The 16,907-nt window shown below is 44.1% G+C and overlaps 1 protein-coding gene across 1 annotated transcript; it reads left to right on the top strand.

Annotated features, from left to right (window-relative positions):
* The first annotated feature begins 364 nt into the window (after nt 1-364).
* ZNF594 (zinc finger protein 594) lies at nt 365-16,172 on the top strand. The gene is given in 3 exon segments (XM_073004616.1): nt 365-927; nt 12,512-14,745; nt 14,748-16,172. Coding segments are annotated over 2 exon segments (2,286 nt in total). The 5' UTR covers nt 365-927; nt 12,512-12,531; the 3' UTR covers nt 14,820-16,172.
* The last annotated feature ends 735 nt before the right edge of the window (nt 16,173-16,907 follow it).

Below are 16,907 nucleotides of genomic sequence, written 5' to 3'. Positions count from 1 at the left end.
CTCACCATTGCACTCCAGCCTGGGCGACAGAGCGAGACTCCATCTCAAACAAAACAAAACAAAAGGGAAGGACAAAAACGTAGTTACTTGGAGGGGTCACCCACTCGGACCCGACCCTGCCAAAGCCCCAACCCTAACCGTGTCTGGGACCAGCTGAGGACTCCGCGTTTGGGTGGTAACCTTGGTAACCCGCTAGCAAGCAGCCAGCCCTCCGGAAGTCAGACTTCGCGGGGCTGAGCGAGTTACCCCAGCGCCGACTAGCGTCCTGGCGGAGTCTGCACAGAGACACCTGATTGGTGGGAGGCGGCCAGGGCAGCGCGCCCGGATTGGCTGGAGCAGACAGGGGTCGGCTGGGCGCGGCGCTGACTGGGAGACCGCAGTCCTGGGGAGCGCACCGAAGTTCTCGCGTGGCCCAGGCGCGGGGCCCAAGATGGTGGCGTTAGAAGCCCCGACTCAGTGATGGCGGCCGTGGAGGGGCCCCCTACCGAGCGGGAGGCTGGGGGTGGCCCGGAGGTGAGACCCCGCTGCGTTCACAGAGTTGGGGGCCACAGCGCCTGCGTCCTCCGGCAGGCTAGGAGTGGAGCAGAACTCATATGCCTATGCGGAGAGGCCTGGGGGACCTCAGGAGGATGTAGGCTCCGGGTGCGCCCGGCTGGGCCTTCTTGCTCTCCGTAGGCTTCTTGGTCTCCACGTGCCCCGCCCCCGGCCCCCTCCCGCTACTCTTGCCTGTTCCAGTTCCCTCCTGTGGGTACCGCTAACGGCATCTTCCCGAGGCCCAGAATCCACCGTCAGGCATAAATTGATTACTCCTCACCCAAAGCTGTGCCAGGTATATTTGTATATGTAACCAAATCTGGTTTCTGCATCCCACGAGTGACCCCGCTGGGGAGACTAGACTAAGCTACAGGAATGAACTGTATGGTTCGGGTATGTTCTACTACTCACTCTAAAATATTAGGACTGTTAAGAGTTCAGACAAGGGAGGGATTTAGGTGGGCTGGTCTCTTTGTAAGGGTCTACATTCCTTTTAGGAGCAGCTTTGAAGGGGTGGCCTGCCCCTCCACCCCTGTGGGCGTTTCTCGTCAGGTGGAAGGAGAGACTTGAGAAAAGAAACAGACACAGAGACAAAGTATAGAGAAAGAAAAGTAGGCCTAAGGGACCGGCGCTCAGCATACGGAGGACAGACTGGTGCACGGGTCTTTGAGTTCCCTCAGTATTTATTGATCATTATTTTTACCGTCTCAGAGAGGGGTATGTGGCAGGACAATAGTGTAATTGTGCGGAGAGGGTCAGCAGGAAAACATGTGAACAAAGATCTCTGTGTCATAAATAAGTTTAAGGAAAGGTCCTGTGCTTTGATGTGCATGTATATAAACATCTCCACAAACATTTCTGTGCATTAAAGAGCAGCACTGCCGCTAGCATGTCTCACCTCCAGCCCTAAGGCAGTTTTTTCCTCTCTCAGTAAATAGAACATACAATCCACTGCCCAGGGAGGAGCAGGAGACAGATGCCTTCCTCTATCTCAACTACAAAGAGGCCTTCCTCTTTTATTAATCCTCCTCAGCACAGACCCTTTACAGGCTGGGGGATGGTCCCGTCTTTCCCTTCCCACGAGGCCATATTTCAGACTATCACATGGGGAGAAACCTTGGACAATACCTGGCTTTCCTAGGCAGAGGTCCCTGCAGCCTTCTGCAGTGTTTGTGTCCCTGGGTACTTGAGATTAGAGAATAGTGATGACTTTTAACAAGCATACTGCCTTCAAGCACTTGTTTAACAAAGCACATCCTGCATAGCACTAAGTCCATTAAACCTTGAGTAAACACAGCAGATGTCTCTGCAAGCACAGGGTTGGGGGTAGGGTTACAGATTAACAGCATCTCAAGGCAGAAGAATTTTTCTTAGTACAGAACAAAATGGAGTCTCTACGTCTACTTATGTCTACACAGACACAGTAACAGTCCGACCTTTCTTTTCCCCACAAGCTTCAAAAGTCAGGTTGTTTGGGAAGTCTTCCCAGATTGCCACCGCAGCACTTTTAGCATCTAATTCATAGGCTCTTACTACCTTGTTTCGTGTGTGTGTCTTCCTCTAGGCATAGACTCCTTGTTTAGCTTCACCTAATGCATGCCCATGAATGTGAATTAAAAAGGACTGACATAGTTACAAGATACTAAGAACTGGGCATGAAACAGTGGTATTTCCTAAGTTAAAAAATGGTGGCCCCGGGCCAGCTTTGAGTGTAGACACATTTTCTTGGCTCATGCTCTTTGTTTTTATTTGAATTAATGGCCAACTTACTTTTTTTCTTGAGACAGAGTCTTGCTGTGTCACCAGGCTGGAGTGCAGTGGCGCAATCTTGGCTCACTGCAACCTCCGCCTCCCGGGTTCAAGCGATTCTCCTGCCTCAGCCTCCTGAGTAGCTGGGGTTATAGGTGCCTGCCACCATGCCCGGCTAATTTTTGTATTTTTAGTAGAAACAGGGTTTCACCATGTTGGTCAGGCTGGTCTCGATCTCCCGACCACGTGTCCACCCGCTGTAGCCTCCCAAAGTGCTGGGATTACAGGCATGAGCAACCGTGCCTGGACTTTTTTTTTTTTTTTTTTCAATCAATTATGCCTACTTAATGAAGCCTCCATTAAAACCTCAAAGGATGGAGTTTGGAGAGCTTCCAGATAGCTGAACACATAGAGGTTCCTGGACAGTGGTGTGCCCAGAGAGGGCATGGAAGCTCTGCTCCCCCTCCCACTTGGCTTGCCTTATGCATCTCTTCATCTGTGTCCTTTGTAATATCCTTTATAATAAACTGGTCAATAGAAGTACATGTTTCCCTGAGTTCAGTGGCAGAGTGTGCCACTCTAGCAAATAATTTAACCCAATAAGGGAGTTTGGGATCCCTGATTTATAGCTGGTCGGTCAGAAGCACAGGTGAAACAACCTGGGACTTGTGATTGGCATCAGAAGTGCGGTGCAGTCTGGTGAATTGAGTCCTCAACCTGTGGGATCTGACACCATCTCCAGGTAGATAGTGTCCAAATTGAACTGAATTAGAGAACACCTAGCTGTTGTTGCTGCAGAATTTATTGCTTGCTTGGTGTGTGTGGGAAAACCCCAAAATATTTGGTCAGAGGGTATTGTGGCTCTGTAACCGCCCAGTGGGATCACCTTGCCCACTGCCTAGACAGAGCCAATTTATCAAGACACAGGAATTTATCAAGAAAGGGGAATTGCAACGGAGGAAGAGTAATTCATGCAGAGTCGGCTATGCAGGAGACGGGAGTTTTACTATTAAACAGTCTCCCAGAGCATTCGTAGATCAGAGTTTTTGAGGATAATTTGGTGTATGGGCTTGGAAAGTGGGAAGTGCTGATTGGTTGGGTTAAAGATGAACTCATTGAGGGGTGAAGTGAGTTCTACTTTCTGACTTATGCTTCCAGGTGGGATTGCAGAACTGGTTGATCCAGGCTATCGGTCTGGGTGGTGTCATTTGCTGCACTGGAATGCAGGGTCCATAAAATATCTCAAGCACTGATCTTAGGTTTTACAACAGTGATGTTATTCCCAGGGGCAATTTGGGGAGGTTCAAACTCTTATAAGAGGCTGTATGGCCCCTAGTTGTAATTTCTAATCTTGTAGCTAATTTGTTAGTCCTACAAAGGCAGACTGATCCCCAGGCAAGAAGGGGTTTTTCAGGAAAGGGCTATTATCAATTTTGTTTCAGCATTTAATCTATAAACTAAATTCCTTCCCAGGGCTAGTTTGACCTATGCCTTTGTTCATACCAGGAATGATCAAAGACAGTTTAGAGGTTAGAAGATGGGGTTAGTTAGGTCTGCTCTCTTTCACTGTCATAATTTCCTCAATTATAATTTTGCAAAGGCAGTTTCACTCTTGCCTGTTATCCCAATGATTCAGGAAGCTGAGGCAGGAGGATGGTTTGAGGCCAGGAGTTCAAGGCTGCAGTGAACTATGATGGCACCACTGCACTCCAGCCTGGGTGACAGCAAGACCCTCATCCCTAAAACTAAAAATAATTAAAATAAACATTTGGTTACACAAGTCTTCTGTGTTGACTGACTGTGGTGTAAGGGCAGAGGGAAAACTTTTTTTTTTCGTTAGACCATTCTTTTACAATGCCCTCTTAATTCCTGAGGGTTCATCTTAATTCACTTCTTTATTGGCTATATCTCTTTGCAATAGTTATTTTCAAAAAGGGCTTATAACTGTCATACTCCCTAAGTTTTTACATAACTGGAAATGTTTGCCTATTGCTTTTAATGCAAGAGAACACTTTACTGGGTTAAAAAATTATCGGCTCGCACTTTGTTTCTCCTTGGAATTATATGGGCATTACTAATTATGGTATGGAGTATAACTGGGGAAGGGCAAAGTCAACCTGAAATTCTGTCTTGCACATTACTTCCTTTTCTGCCTAGATGCCCATTTGCTCATTTATTCCTGAAATTTAATTACTTCAAAAGGACATGTCTCAGTTTTGACTCTTCTGTCTACTTTTTATGAGCTACAATTTACCTTTCCAGTAGATTTAAGTGTTTACTTCAGCAACATTTTCCTCTGTTATATATTGATTTTCTTTTTTTTAATTTTTTTTTTTTTTTTTTTTTTTTTTTTTTGAGACAGAGTTCTGCTCTTGTCGCCCAGGCTGGAGTGCAATGGCGCGATCTTGGCTCACCACAACCTCCACCTCCCGGGTTCAAGCGATTCTCCTGCCTCAGCCTCCCGAGTAGCAGGGACTACAGGCACACGCCACCATGCCCAGCTAATTTTGTGTTTTTAGTAGACACAGGATTTCTCCATGTTAGTCAGGCTGGTCTCAAACTCCTGACCTCTGGTGATCCGCCTGCCTCAGCCTCCCAAAGTGCTGGGATTACAGGCGTGAGCCACTGCACCCGTCCTATGTTTGCTCTTTTCTTTAGGAACACTAATTATATGTATTTGATTATCTTTCTTTAATTACTGGTTTTCTCTGTAATCACATTTGTATTCATTTCACTTTTTATTATTTCTGCAGGCTTCATTGTGACCTTGTCGTGATTATTTTCGTTGTTCCTTATGTGAATTTCATTTACATAATGCTTTTCATTTGCCCTTCCATTTATTTCCTCAGCTTTGTCAAGTCACTTCTCACTTCTTTTTATTGCTTTCTAATCTAATTTGTTTTTGGCCAAGCATGGTGGCTCATGTCTGTAATCTCAGCACTTTGGGAGACTGAAGGATTGCTTGAGGCCAGGAGTTTGAGACCAGCCTGGGCAACATAGTGAGACCTTCTCTCTACAAAAAATGGTTTTAAACTAGCTGGATATGGTGGTGTGCCTATCGTGCCAGGCTGAAGTGGGAGAATTGCTTGATCCCAGGAGTTTGAGGTTGCAGTGAGCTATGATTGCACCACTGCACTCCAGCCAGGGTGACAGAATGACAGAATGTATGAAAAAAACAAAAGAAGCTGGGTGCAGTGGCTCACGCCTGTAATCCTAGCACTTTGGGAGGCCGAGGCAGGAGGATCCCTTGAGGCCAGGAGTTCCAGAACACCCCGGGCAACATGGCAAGCCCCATCTCTACAAAAAATTTGGCATGTGTGCTGCAGCATGCCTGTAATCCCAGCTACTTGGGAGGCTGAGGGGGGAGAATCATCTCAGCCTGAGAGGTCAAGACTGCAGTGAACCATGATTGCACCACTGCACTGCATTCCAGCCTGGGTGACAGAGTAAGACCCTATTTAAAAAAAAAAAAAAAAAAAAAGTAAAAAAAAAAATGGCCTGGCACAGTGACTCACAGCTATAATCCCAGCACTTTGGGAGGACAAGGTGGGAGGATCGCTTGAAGCCAGGAGTTCAAGACCAGCCTGGGCAGCCCCGCTGCTATTATTTTTTCCTTTTTCTTTTTTTGGCTACGTGACTCGATGTTTTTTTTTTTTAATTAAAAATGTCAAATCTTTAAATGTGTGATCTGTTTTAAACCCTTATATCTCTTCTTTAGGCTTTTATTTAAAGAGTCATTTTGTCTAAAATTTCTTTGAGATAATGGAGAACTCTCTGCTGAATATTTCCTATTAATTTCTTTGTATTCCTCATGGATGGATGTTTCTTTTCTTTCTTTCTTTTTTTGAGACAGAGTCTCGCTCTTTCGCCCAGGCTGGAGTGCAGTGGTGCGATCTCAGCTCACTGCAAGCTCTGCCTCCCGGGTTCACGCCATTCTCCTGCCTCAGCCTCCTGAGTAGCTGGGACTACAGGCTCCTGCCACTGCGCCCGGCTAATTTTTTGTGTTTTTAGTTGAGACGGGGTTTCACCGTGTTAGCCAGGATGGTCTCGATCTCCTGACCTTGTGATCTGCCTGCCTTGGCCTCCCAAAGTGCTGGGGTTACAGGCGTGAGCCACCACGCCCGGCCTTATGGATGTATGTTTCCAATCTGTTACTCATGTTCCTTTCTTTCCTTTATTCTTCCTTGAAAATACGTATTTTTTTATTTCAAGCATACATCCTACAAATTTATCTTAACAGTTACTACTCAATAATGAATGACGCAGGCTCTTTATTAAAAAGTACTATGGGAACAAGCAGAGGAAATTGAGCCCAGGCACTTCAAAGCCTTCATACAGATTTGCTGCCACAAACACCTCATCAAATCTAGAGGCACACCTTCCTTCAACTTTTGGCTTTCAAGAGTTCAGTATGACACAATAAGAGTGTAGAAACCTAGTTTTTAGATTCCTTCCTGGGCAGGGGTCGTCGCGAGAGACCACTCGACATGGAAGTCACAGCGGAGAGATTTATTGCTAGCGCGCTAGGGTCCTATGTCCGAAGTTGGCCACAGGATCCCGAATGCCTAGTACAGACAGTTTATAAAGGCAAAAACCACAAAAATTCACAAAGCTTGAGGCCAAGATGATTGGAGCAGGTTATGGCCTGAGCAAGGTGTCTTACTCTGATTGGTTGGTTTGAACCTGGTTTGAACCCGCGCGGGGTATTTCCCGGACTTGTTCTTCTGTTTGAGTTCCAGGAATTTGGGTGGGTGTTTTAGATAGCCACACGGACATCGGGCGGGTGCCTTAGATGGCCACCTGGTCATTGGGTGGGTGCTTTTAGATGGCCAACTGGTCATTGGGTGGGTGCTTTTAGATGGCCACCTGGTGTGGCTTTTCTAAGCTTCTAAGTTTCTAAGTCTCTAAGTCTCTAAGTTTCTAAGTCTATAAGTTTCTAAGTCTAAAAGTCTAAAGGTTTCTAAGTTTCTAAGTCTATAGGTCTCTAAGTTTCTAAAGGTTTCTAAGTTTCTAAATCTATAGGTCTCTAAGTTTCTAAAGGTTTCTAAGTTTCTAAATCTATTTTCAAGAGCCCTTCAGATCACAAGTTTTTTGTTTAAAAAAAAAACAAAATTGGGCAGCCTTTAATCTACCATCTTTTAAATAGTAATCTTCTGAATTTTGAAATATACATATATATATCTCTCTCAAACCAAAAGAAAAAAACCACTATACTCTTTAAGGGAAAATTATGACAAAGCCAATTCTTTCCAATAATAAAGGTTGGGGATTTGATAATATGGACACCCAAAAGGAGTAAGCCCACTGTCTTTCAGTTGCAGGAGAGGGTATGGTATTTAAATGAAATCCAAGGCCAGGTGCAGTGACTCACACCTGCAATCCCAGCATTTTGGGAGTCCAAGGCAGGAGGATTGCCTGACCCCAGGAGTGTGAGACCAGCCTGGGCAACAAGGTGAGAGTATATCTCTGAAAAAAAAAAAAAAAAAAAAGGAAATCCAGCCTTTTTTTGTTCTAGGGACATATTACTTAATATTTAAAGGGTAAATATTAATAATAATAGTAATAACAGCAGCTGACACATAGTGCTTTCTATATGCAAAGCACTAATGTTTTCTGTATATTTATATATGTTTGATTCTCATAACAAGTCTATGAGGTAAATACTATTATTATGTCCATTTTATAGATGAGGAAGCTAGGGCACTGAGAGCTCCGTGATTTGCCTGAGGTCATTAAGTGGTGGAGCCAGGTTTCAAACTCAGGCAGTTTGTCCTTCAGTCCATGCTCTTAATCACTGTGCCATGTTGCTGCTCATTCACTGCAAGAAGATTAATGCAGGACCACGCTCCCAAGGAGCTCAGAAATGTGTTTTTGTGACTGACTGATATGGTTTGGCTCTGTGTCCCCACCCAAATCTCATCTTGACTTGTACTTCCGTAATTCCCACATGTTGTGGGAGATGATATGAATCATGGGGATGGTTTCCCCCATACTGTTTTCGTGGTAGTGAACAAGTCTCATGAGACCTGATGGTTTTATCATTGGTTTCTGTTTTTGCATCTTCCTTATTTTCTCTTGCCGTCACCATGTAAGAATGCCTTTTGCCTCCTGCCATAATACTGACACCTCTCAAGCCATGTAGAACTGTAAGTTCAATTAAACCTCTTTCCCAGTCTCGGGTATGTCTTCATCAGCAGCGTGAAAACAGACTAATATAGCAAATTGGTACCAGAGGTGCTGCTGAAAAGACACCCAAATGTGGAAGCAATTTTGGAGCTGCATAACAGGCAAAGGCTGGAACAGTATGGGGGGCTCAGAAGAAGACAGGAAAATGTGGGAAAGTTTGGAACTTCATAGAGAGTTGTTGAAGGGGTGGCCTGCCCCTCCACATCTGTGGGCATTTCTTGTTAGGTGGAACGAGAGACTTGAGAAAAGAAATGAGACACAGAGACAAAGTATAGAGAAAGAAAAAGTGGGCCCAGGGGACCGGCGCTCAGCATACAGAGGACCAGCACCAGCACTGGTCTCTGAGTTCCCTCATTATTTATCGATCATTATTTTACCATCTCAGAAAAATGAAGTGGCAGAACAATAGGATCATAGTAGGGAGAAGGTCAGCAGAAAGACATATGAATAAAGATCTCTGTGACATGAATAAGTTTAAGGAAAAGTGGTGTGCCTTGATATGCATATGCAAACATCTCCATAAACCTTTTTAGTGCATAAAGAGCAGCATTGCCACTAGCAAGTCCCACCTTCAGCCCTAAGGCAGTTTTCTCCTATCTCAGTAAATAGAATATACAATCGGGTTTTATACCGAGAGGTTCCATTGCCCAGGGACAGGCAGGAGACAGATGCCTTTCTCTATCTCAAATGCCCAGAGGCCTTCTTTCCTCTTACACTAATCCTCCTCAGTCACAGACCCTTCACAGGTGTCAAGCCAGGGGACCATTAGGTCTTTCCCTTCCCACGAGGCCATATTTCAGACTATCACATGGGGAGAAACCTTGGACACTACCTGGGTTTCCTAGGCAGAGGTTCCTGCGACCTTCCGCAGTGTATCTGTCCCTGGGTACTTGAGATTAAGAGAATGGTGATGACTTTTCACAAGCATACTGCCTTCAGGCACTTGTTTAACAAAGCACATCCTGCACAGCCCAAAATCCGCTAAACCTTGAGTCACCACAGCACATGTCTCTTGCAAGGACAGGGTTGGGGTAGGGTTACAGATTAACAGCATCTCAAATACAGAACAAAATGGAGTCTCTTATGTCTACTTCTTTCTATATAGACACAGTAACAGTCTGATCTCTCTTTCTTTTCCCCACACTTGTTGAGTGGCTTTGACCAAAAGCCTGACAGCAATATGGACAATAAGGTCCAGGCTGAGGTGGTCTCAGATGGAGATGCGGAACTTGTCAGGAACTGGAGCAGAGGTGACTCTTGTTATGTTTTAGCAAAGACACTGGTGGCATTTTGCCACTGCCCTAGAGACTTGTGGAACTTTGAACTTGAGAGAGATGATTTAGGGTATCTGGTGGAAGAAATTTCTAAGCAGCAAAACATTCAAGATGTGACTTGGGTCCTATTAAAGGGATTCAGTTTTATGAGGGAAGCAGAGCATAAAAGTTCAGAAAATTTGCAGCCTGACAATGTGATAAAAAAGAAAAACCCATTTTCTGAGGAGAAATTCAATCAGGCTGCAGAAATTTGCATAAGTAACAAGAAGCTGAATGTTAATCCCCAAGAAAATGGGGAAAATGTCTCCAGGGCATATCAGAAGTCTTCACAGCAGCCCCCTCCCATCACAGGCCTGGAGGCCGAGGAGAAAATGGTTTTGTGGGGCAGGCCCAGGGTCCCCATACTGTGTCCAGCCTAGGGACCTGGTGTGCTGCATCCCAGCCACTCCAGCGATGGCTGAAAGGGGCCAATGTAGATAGAGCTGGAACTGTGGCTTCACAGGGTGCAAGCCCCAAGCCTTGGCAGTTTCTACATGGTGTTGTCTTTAGGTGCACAGAAGTCAAGAACTGAGGTTTGGGAACTTCCACCTGGATTTCAGAGATGTATGGAAACGCTTGGATGCCCAGCCAGAAGTTAATTTATTAATTTATTGCCTCTCAAATCCAAATCCACCACCTTTGTTTGCTTGTGTTACAAAGCTGGATTCTGTAAACATTTTTCCTTTGCCAGTTGGTACAAGATTTAGACTTTGTCAACAGAGGATGCTGGAGGGACAATGCATGGCCATAGGAAGAGAAACTAACTTATTTTCCTGGTACCAGTGTGCTGTTCTACTTTTATTTGTTGATTTTAATTATTTGCTGCAGGGGCAGGGATGTCATGGAGAACCTCTGCTAGGGCACTGCAGAAGGGAAATATGGGGTCGGAGCCGCCATATAGAGTGCCTGCTTGGGCACCTTCTAGTGGAGCTGTGAGAAGAGGGCCAATGACCTCCAGACCCCAGAATGGTAGATCCACCTACAGTTTGCACCATACACCTGGAAAAGCTGCAGGCACTCAACACCAGCCTGTGAAGGCAGCCAGGAGTGAGGCTGTGCCCTGCAAAGCCACAGGGGTGGAGGTGCCCAAGACCATGGGAACCTACTTTTTGCATCAGCGTGACCTGGATGTGAGACCTGGAGTCAAATGAGATCATTTTGCAGGTTTAAAATTTGACTGCCTTGCTGGATTTCAACTTGCATGGGCCCTGTAACCCCTTTGTTTTTGGCCAATTTCTCCCATTTGGAACAGTTGTATTTACCCAACAATACCTGTACCGATTGTATCTAGGAAGTAACTAGCTTGCTTCTGACATTACAGACTCATAGGCAGAAGGGATTTGCCTTGTTTCTGATGAGACTTTGAACTGTGGATTTTTGGGTTAATGCTGAAATGAGTTAAGACTTAGGGGGAGTGTTGGGAAGGCACGATTGATTTTGAAATGTGAGGACATAAGATTTGGAGGGGCCAGGGGCAGAATGATGTGGTTTGGCTCTGCGTCCCCACTCAAATCTCATCTTGAATTGTACTCCCATAAATCCCACATTTTGTGGGAGGGACATGGGGAGAGAGAATTTGAATCATGGGGGCAGTTTCCCCCCTATTCTCATGGTAGTGAGTAAGTCTCATGAGATCTGATGGTTTCATCGTGGGTTTCTGCTTTTGCATCTTCCTAATTTTCTCTTGCCACCGCCATGTAAGATGTGCCTTTCACCTCCCACCATGATCCTGAGGCCTTCCCAGCCATGTGGAACTATAAGTCCAATTAAACCTCTTTTTCTCTCCAGTCTCAGGTGTGCCTTTATCAGCCACAAGAAAATGAACTAATCCACTGGGGAAGGTCAGGGATTTGATAACATGGACACTCAAAAGCAATAAGCTCATCTATCTTGTAATTTCAGAAGAAATAAAATTGCCATACAAAAGGAGGCAATTTCATCAGAATATCAGAAAGAAAAATATGAGGTCTGAGAAAAAGAGAATTGATTTCTATTGAAATGACAGCCAATTATTTTTATTCTGAGGCATAGTACAGATTTGCGTAACTATCATGGTATATTGGGAGGAACGAGCAGTATGCTAGTTATTAATTTATTGCCTCTCAACTCCAAATCCACCATCTTTGTTTGCTTGTGTTACAAAGATGGATTCTGTAAACATTTTTCCTTTGCCAGTTGGTACAAGATTTAGACTTTGTCAACAGAGGATGCTGGAGGGACAATGCATGGCCATAGGAAGAGAAACTAACTTATTTTCCTGGTACCAGTGTGCTGTTCTACTTTTATTTGTTGATTTTAATTATTTACTGATGTGGCTGCTAGCAGATCAACTTGTGGAAGGCCTGGTGGCACTTACCCTAGTGGGCTGCTTCCTGTGAACCAGTTCAGGCCCAGCCACACCATCTAGCAAGTTCCTCCCCCATCCAACAGGCCACTTCCTGTGGACGAACTCCAGATTGCCCTCCTCCCCCAGTGAATTAATTCACCACCCTTTAGGCCACTCCCACAGCCCAGCTCCAGCCTGCACCCTGGCAGGTTTCTTTACCAACAGGGTGTGTGGTAGCACAGGTTCCTGTGATAGCCACAGTGTCTCTAGTGAAGTCCACATCTCAGCTTTGGCAGGGAAAGGTCTTCTGAGTTCTTTGTTCCTCCCTCTTAGACTGCCCAGCATAGTGAAGAGGTGATATTTGTATTTTAGGAATCATAGAATGATCTACTTATCATTTCAGATTCTGAAAACAGGAATAAGATGAAGGAACGAAAATCAAACATGGAAATTTCTGAAGAAAAGAAGTCAGCGAGGGCTGCATCCGAAAAACTCCAAAGGCAGATCACCCAGGAATGTGAGTTAGTTGAAACCAGTAATTCTGAGGACAGATTATTGAAGCACTGGGTAAGCCCTTTAAAGGATGCAGTGAGACATCTCCCTTCCCAAGAGAGAGGTATCAGGGAAATGCATATTATCCCCAAGAAAGCCATTGTGGGAGAGATTGGCCATGGATGTAATGAAGGAGAAAAAATACTTTCTGCAGGAGAAAGCTCCCATAGATATGAGGTTAGTGGCCAAAACTTCAAACATAAGTCAGGATTAACTGAACATCAGAAAATTCATAATATAAATAAGACCTATGAATGTAAGGAATGTGGAAAAACCTTCAACAGGAGTTCAAACCTGATCATACATCAGAGAATTCATCCTGGAAATAAACCATATGTGTGTAATGAATCTGGGAAAGACTCTAATCAAAGTTCAAATCTTATACATCAGAGAATTAATACAGGAAAGAAACCTTATATGTGTCATGAATGTGGAAAAGACTTCAATCAGAGCTCTAATCTGGTGAGACATAAGCAAATTCACAGAGGCGGGAATCCCTATGAGTGCAAAGAGTGTGGGAAGGCTTTTAAGGGAAGCTCAAACCTTGTCCTACACCAGAGAATCCACAGTGTGGGGAAGCCATATTTATGCAATAAATGTGGGAAGGCCTTCAGTCAAAGTTCACACCTTGTCACACATCAGAGAATTCACACTGGAGAGAAACCCCTCAAGTGTAATGAATGTGAAAAAGCCTTCAGGCAGCATTCTCACCTTACTGAACACCAGAGACTCCACAGTGGAGAGAAACCCTATGAATGTCACAAACGTGGGAAGACCGTCAGTGGGCACACAACTTTCCTCAAACATCAGAGACTGCATGCTGGAGAGAAAGTTGAAGAATGTGAGAAAACCTTCAGCAAGGATGAGGAGCTTACAGAAGAGCAGAGACTTCACGAGGAAGAAAAAGCTTATTGGTGTAAGCAGTGTGGTAGGAATTTCCAGGGCAGCTCAGACCTCATCAGACATCAGGTAACCCATACAAGAGAGAAACCGTATGAATGTAAAGAATGTGGGAAAACTTTCAATCAGAGGTCAAACCTTGTGAGACATCACAGAATTCACAGTGGAGAAAAACCTTACATATGCACCAAATGTGGGAAATCTTTTAGGAGTAGCTCAGATCTTATTACACACCATCGTGTTCATACTGGCGAGAAACCTCATAAATGTAGTGAATGTGGGAAATCCTTCAGCCGGAGATCACACCTTGTTACACACCAGAAAATCCATACTGGAGAGCAGCCCTATCAGTGCACTGAATGTAGGAAAGCTTTCAGGCTGAGTTCCCTCCTTATTCAACATCGGCGAATTCACAGTGGTGAGAAGCCCTATGAATGTAGTGAATGTGGGAAATCCTTCAGCTACAGATCACACCTTGTTACACACCAGAAAATCCATACTGGAGAGAAGCCCTATCAGTGCACTGAATGTAGGAAAGCTTTCAGGCAGCGTTCCGTCCTTATTCGACATCAGAGAATTCACAGTGGTGAGAAGCCCTATGAATGTAAGGAATGTGGGAAACTCTTCATGTGGCGCCCGGCTTTCCTCAGACATCAGAGATTGCATGCTGGAGAGAAACTTGAATGTGAGAAAACCTTTAGCAAGGATGAGGAGCTTAGGAGAGAGCAGAGAACTCACTAGGAAGAGAAAGCTTATTGGTGTAATCAGTGTGGTAGGAATTTCCAGGTCAGCTCAGACTTCATCAGACATCAGGTAACTCATACAGGAGAGAAACCCTACGAATGTAAAGAATGTGGGAAAACTTTCAATGAGAGCTCAGGCCTTCTGAAACATCATAGAATTCACAGTGGAGAAAAACCTTATATATGCACCAAATGTGGGAAATCTTTTAGGGGAAGCTCAGATCTTATTAGACACTATCGTATTCATACAGGAGAGAAACCCTATGAATGCCCTGAATGTGGGAAGGCCTTCAGTCGGAACTCAGACCTTATCGATCATCAAAGAATTGATACCAGAGAGAAACCCTTTGAATGTAGCAACTGTGGTAAGGCCTTCAGTGGGCAGACAGCTTTTCTTCAACACCAGAAACTTCACATTGGAAAGGAATTTGAGGACTGTAAGAGAGTCTACCAACAGGACCTATTGTAATAGATAGCAGAAACCTAATGAATATAGTAAAACTACAAAAAGCCTGATGGAGACCACATCTTATTGCACTACAGATGGGTTTTATTAGGAAAACCATGTAAAGGTGGGAAAGCATAGAAAATTCCTGCTGGAGTTTTCAACGATGTAAGTATAATCAAGTGGAAAAGCTAAAAGCTCTTGAACGTAATCAACTTTTTTTTTCTGTCTCAGAATTGACACTAGAATATGGTCCCAATGATACAATTTTTAAAATTATTTATTTTTTTAAAATACAAAGAGACGAGGTCTCACTATGTTGCCCAGGCTGGTCTTGAACTCCTGGGCACAAGCAGTCCTCCCTGCTCAGCCTCTCAAAGGGTTGGGATTACAGGCACGAGCCACTGCACCAATGTGTCAGGGGATGTCTATCATTATTAAAATCATTATAAATCGCTTTGGCAACAACGCCAAAACTAAATTATTCATGGAAAGAGCCATTTCAATCTTGACTTCCTAGTCGAGTGACAAGTTTAAATGTGGGAAAAAACCCTGTGAAAGTAAGAGGTGTAGGCCAGGTGTGGTGGCTCGTACCTGTAATTTCAGCACTTTGGGAGGCCGAGGTGGGTGGATCACGAGGTCAGGAGTTGATCACGAGGAGTTACTATGCCTGGCCAACATAGTAAAACCCTGACTCTACTAAAAATACAAAAATTAGCTGGGCATGGTGGGGCATGCCTGTAGTCCCAGCTACTTGGGAGACTAAGACAGGAGAATCACTTGAATCTGGGAGGCGGAGGTTGCAGTGAGCTAAGATCGCGCCACTGCACTCCAGCCTGGGCAACAAGAGTGAAACTCCATCTCAAAAAAAAAAAAAAAAAAAAAAAAAAAAAAGTCTAACTCTTTTACTTGTCTTTATGATGCTGTACAGTGAGAGCTAATGTTTATAAGGATAAACAGGATACCTAAAGGGATTTGAAGGTAATTTAATGCAGTGGTTTCCAACTTTTTAATCACCAAGGCCTTCTTTTTACTCCCCTATGTCCTGTGTTTTAAAAGATTCTGTCTACCAAACTGCATTTATTACATAATTATATTTTGCTACATAAAGGCATGTACAACACAAATCATGCTTCTGACTGGCACCATGTAGGCAGACCTAGGTACTAAAATTCCAGCCCAAAGCAAATAATTAAACATTTTCATTAGCCTTTTATCCCTTTTGTGGGCAAACATATCACCTATGTTAGGCTTTTTGAAATATGAACTATTACTTGTAAACTGCAGATTAAAAACTAACCAATTCATCTTTGATGGAGCTTGAATCAAACTAAGGGTACTGGACTTTTGAAAGACTGAAATTTTTGTTACACTACGGAATGTTTTCAACTGTGAATGTGGAAATAAAAGTTATTTAAGAATTACTTAGTGACTGTTTACTATGTGCCAGGGTCCATAATTAGATGGGGCCAAAGAAAGACAGTCATTGTTCAAAGAATTTACAGTCCAGTGGGGGCTGAAGGAGGACAAAGAGTTAACCTTCAGATAATCAGAAAATCCATGAAATAAAAACCCACCTATTCAAAGCTTTGATAGGTAGCAGAAGCTAATGTAGTAGTATCCAGTTTCTAAACCTGAATTCTGTAAAATAAAACCTACCTGTTAAGGAGCCGTCTACTTTGGAACTTTGAGAAAAGAGCCTAAATGATCAAAGTTTGCCTTCATAAGATTTTAAACAGCGAAAGAACCAAACTCCAAGAGGACCAAAGCTGAGAAAGTCAGAGTCTGATAATCTCTTTGAGGAAGAGGAGTGATTGGAATGTGGCTTAGGAGAGGTTTCTTCATACAAATATTTGATAGTGATAGAGGCAGGACAGGAAGTTGAGACATTCTAAGCAGATGTGGCAGGCCCCCCGTGAAACCCCACCTTTGAGCAGAACAGCCTGAAACCCACAGCCCAAAGTAAGAACTTCTATTCCTCTTTGCTTGCTCCCTCCTAGTTGGTTCTTTCTGAATAATGTCTTCTTACCAATTGAATGTTGCCCTTTCCAAAACTATCTATGGCCGCCCCACCCTCATTCTGTGCCTATAAAGACCCCATACTCAGTCAGTAGATGAGAGAGATGGCCAGACTTTTGGGAAGAGATAGCCAGACTTTG

This window comes from Chlorocebus sabaeus, chromosome 16, assembly GCF_047675955.1.
Source record: "Chlorocebus sabaeus isolate Y175 chromosome 16, mChlSab1.0.hap1, whole genome shotgun sequence".
Classification (NCBI taxonomy): domain Eukaryota; kingdom Metazoa; phylum Chordata; class Mammalia; order Primates; family Cercopithecidae; genus Chlorocebus; species Chlorocebus sabaeus.
Note: the sequence above shows the minus strand (reverse complement) of the source record. Positions and strands in the feature narration are given on the sequence as shown.